Genomic DNA, 2,570 nt, shown 5'->3' on the forward strand with positions numbered 1-2,570 from the left:
GGGGATTGAACTCAGGCCCTTGCGCTTGCCAGGGAAGCGCTTATTCCACTGTGCCATCCCCCCTGCCCAACAGAGAAATAAGATTTATTATCATTAAGGAAAACAATTTAAATTTGACCCTTAAACTTTACATGTTGACTTATCAAAGTGAAAGCAGTTATACAAAAAGGTAGGGCTGGGAAGATAGCTAAGTGGAATAAGTGCTTGACTGGCAAGCGCAAAGTCCTGAGTTAGATCCCTGGTACCAGCAAAAAAGAAAAGAAGAAAATGAAAAAACAAAAAATAAAAGAACAAAATGGTAGAAAGAGAAATTTTTAAAAATTGGATTCAAAATCATATGGCAATAACCAATATTTAATCTTTATTTATTTACTTCTTTAGTACAGGGTCTCACCATGCAGCTCAGACTCACAGTAATCCTCCTGTCTCAGCCTCCCCAGCACTGGGATTGCAGGAGGGCATCACCATGCCTGGTGGCTGACATGGCATGGGACCAGCATGGCATGTGGTACCAGGGGTCAAACCCAGGTCCTTGTGCTTGCCCGGCAGGCGCTTAGACCACAGAGCCATCTCCCCGGCCCCAGCAATGACCAATATTAATCAGTTCTTGTGAAAAGCATAGACTATTAAATATCCATCACTGGCAATAAGTTCTACAGTGTTTTCCAGAGCTCCTCTGGCACCACTCTCACCATATTTAAGCATCTACTGGAAGAAACGTCAATAAGTTGAGAGATGTTCAGAACAATGCTTTATGTTCCCCACCTTGCTGTAGGATATTCCGTCAAAAACAGATGTGATTTCAGCAGGGGTTGACACCGAAACAACCACTGGATGAGAAGACATTAAAGAGTCATCTTCTTGCACAGGTAAAACATCTTCAAGTAACACCTGGTCAAGCTGAAATGACAGAATGAGCCAAGAAATGTAGCACTGCCTTTATTCTCACTCCTGTTTTATAATACCTCATATGATAAGAATAGGGGGAAATGAATTCAAAGGACTCAAATTATTTTGAAACAATATTAGTCCTTCAAACTAATTTCATTTTGTGCTCATTGCTGGTATTGGTCTCTTTCTTGTCACTGGGACATAATATTCAACACCCTCAGGGGTAAGTTTGGCCGTGGTCAGCTGGCTCCAAGATAGAAATGCAGGGTGGATGGGCCTGGAGAAGACAGCGGCTTATCCCACAGCAGCCAGGAAGCAGAAAGGGAGGGGAGGAGGCAGGGACAAGACTTTCCGGGTCACACTCTCAAGCACCCACCTCCTCCCCGGCTGGGCTGTGCCGCCCGATGGCATGTTCAGCTACGAACTCATCAGTGAATGAATCCACAGAGGAGTACAGCGTCCCCACCATTCCATCACCTTCACAAATGCAACTTGGGGGAACATTCTAGATCTTAACCATAACATTGCTCTATATTGATTTCATTCCCTACATTACAGGCCAAGAAAGTGAGAGCATTTAGGAGTTCTGCTCCAGCCAGCGCTGCAACTTTTGGACATGCGCCCAGCTTCCCAACGCCATTCCCCCACCTGCGCAAGGGCGTTGGTTCCCAGACTGTTCTGAGAAGTAAGTGAGGCTGGGTGTCAGCTTGCCAGAGCTGAGGCTCACTTTTTACTTCCTGTCAACTTGGTACTGGAATGTGGATTAATTAATTAAAGAAAACAGTAGTTTGTCTTTAGTACCAACAATCAATTGTCCCTTAAGTCCTAGCTTTTCCCAGAGTGGCTGAGGGGTCTAGCAGTACAGACAGACCTCCTGGGTTCAAAGCTCAGTCCTTCCAGTCTCCTGGGATTTTAAACACGCTCCCTCCTTCATTAAAATAGGGGTCACAGTGGCACCTACACTTTGGACTTCCCAGGCTTCAAGCTGTGATTCATGAAGCAGCTGCCACTGCTCCTGGCAGAGTGGAAATGCAGCACATTGGCTACTGTCATTTGAATTCTTAAGCAGCAAGATTCTTACCTGTTAAACCACTACTAATTTAAAAACTCAGAAGCTTTATTGATCCAACCTAATTAAAAATACTTCCAAAAGAGAAGCATGCTTGTTAGTCCACATTTTCTAATTTTGTGATTTCCATTTACAATAGGCAAGGTTCTACTGCTAAGCGACAGATGCCAACCAAGGCAACTTGGATCTGGATTTTGATTTTTTTTAAAAATACACCCAAGAGGTGTAGGTAAGTAGAAAGAATCCTATAGTTAGCAATGGGAAATTTGTTGTACTCTTGGCTTTGATATCAATTGTCTGTTTAATAATTGTCAGGTTTTACTACGTCTTTGATCCTCAGATTTTTAACTGATGAAAGGAAGTTCCATTATTGTAGTGTTTATCAAGTTGTCTTATAATATATCTTTATCTAATTTCTTCATACATAATATCTTAAACTGAGATCTTCTTAAAGGCTAAAGGTATATTTTATCCTTTCTTGGGTCCCCTTTAGCATTTGCTAAAGTATGGTCCGTGCAGTGAGTATGGTTATGCCGTGTGATTAAATTTCATCGAAATCTCAAGACCTGCATACCAAATTCTCCTGGAATTCAATCAGTGTTTTGGAAAC

The 2,570-nt window shown here is 42.4% G+C and overlaps 1 protein-coding gene across 2 annotated transcripts in view; it reads right to left on the reverse strand.

Annotated features, from left to right (window-relative positions):
• Positions 1-2,570, reverse strand: part of Enpep (glutamyl aminopeptidase) — a 108,231-nt gene that overhangs the window by 48,655 nt on the left and 57,006 nt on the right. For both annotated transcript variants that reach the window (XM_012513687.2, XM_023710010.1), the window contains one exon: positions 766-900. In XM_012513687.2, the coding sequence (XP_012369141.1) occupies positions 766-900 (135 nt within the window). The remainder of the gene's footprint in view (positions 1-765; positions 901-2,570) is intronic.

The sequence above is a fragment of the Octodon degus genome, unplaced genomic scaffold (genome assembly GCF_000260255.1).
Source record: "Octodon degus isolate 3935 unplaced genomic scaffold, OctDeg1.0 scaffold00016, whole genome shotgun sequence".
Lineage (NCBI taxonomy): Eukaryota > Metazoa > Chordata > Mammalia > Rodentia > Octodontidae > Octodon > Octodon degus.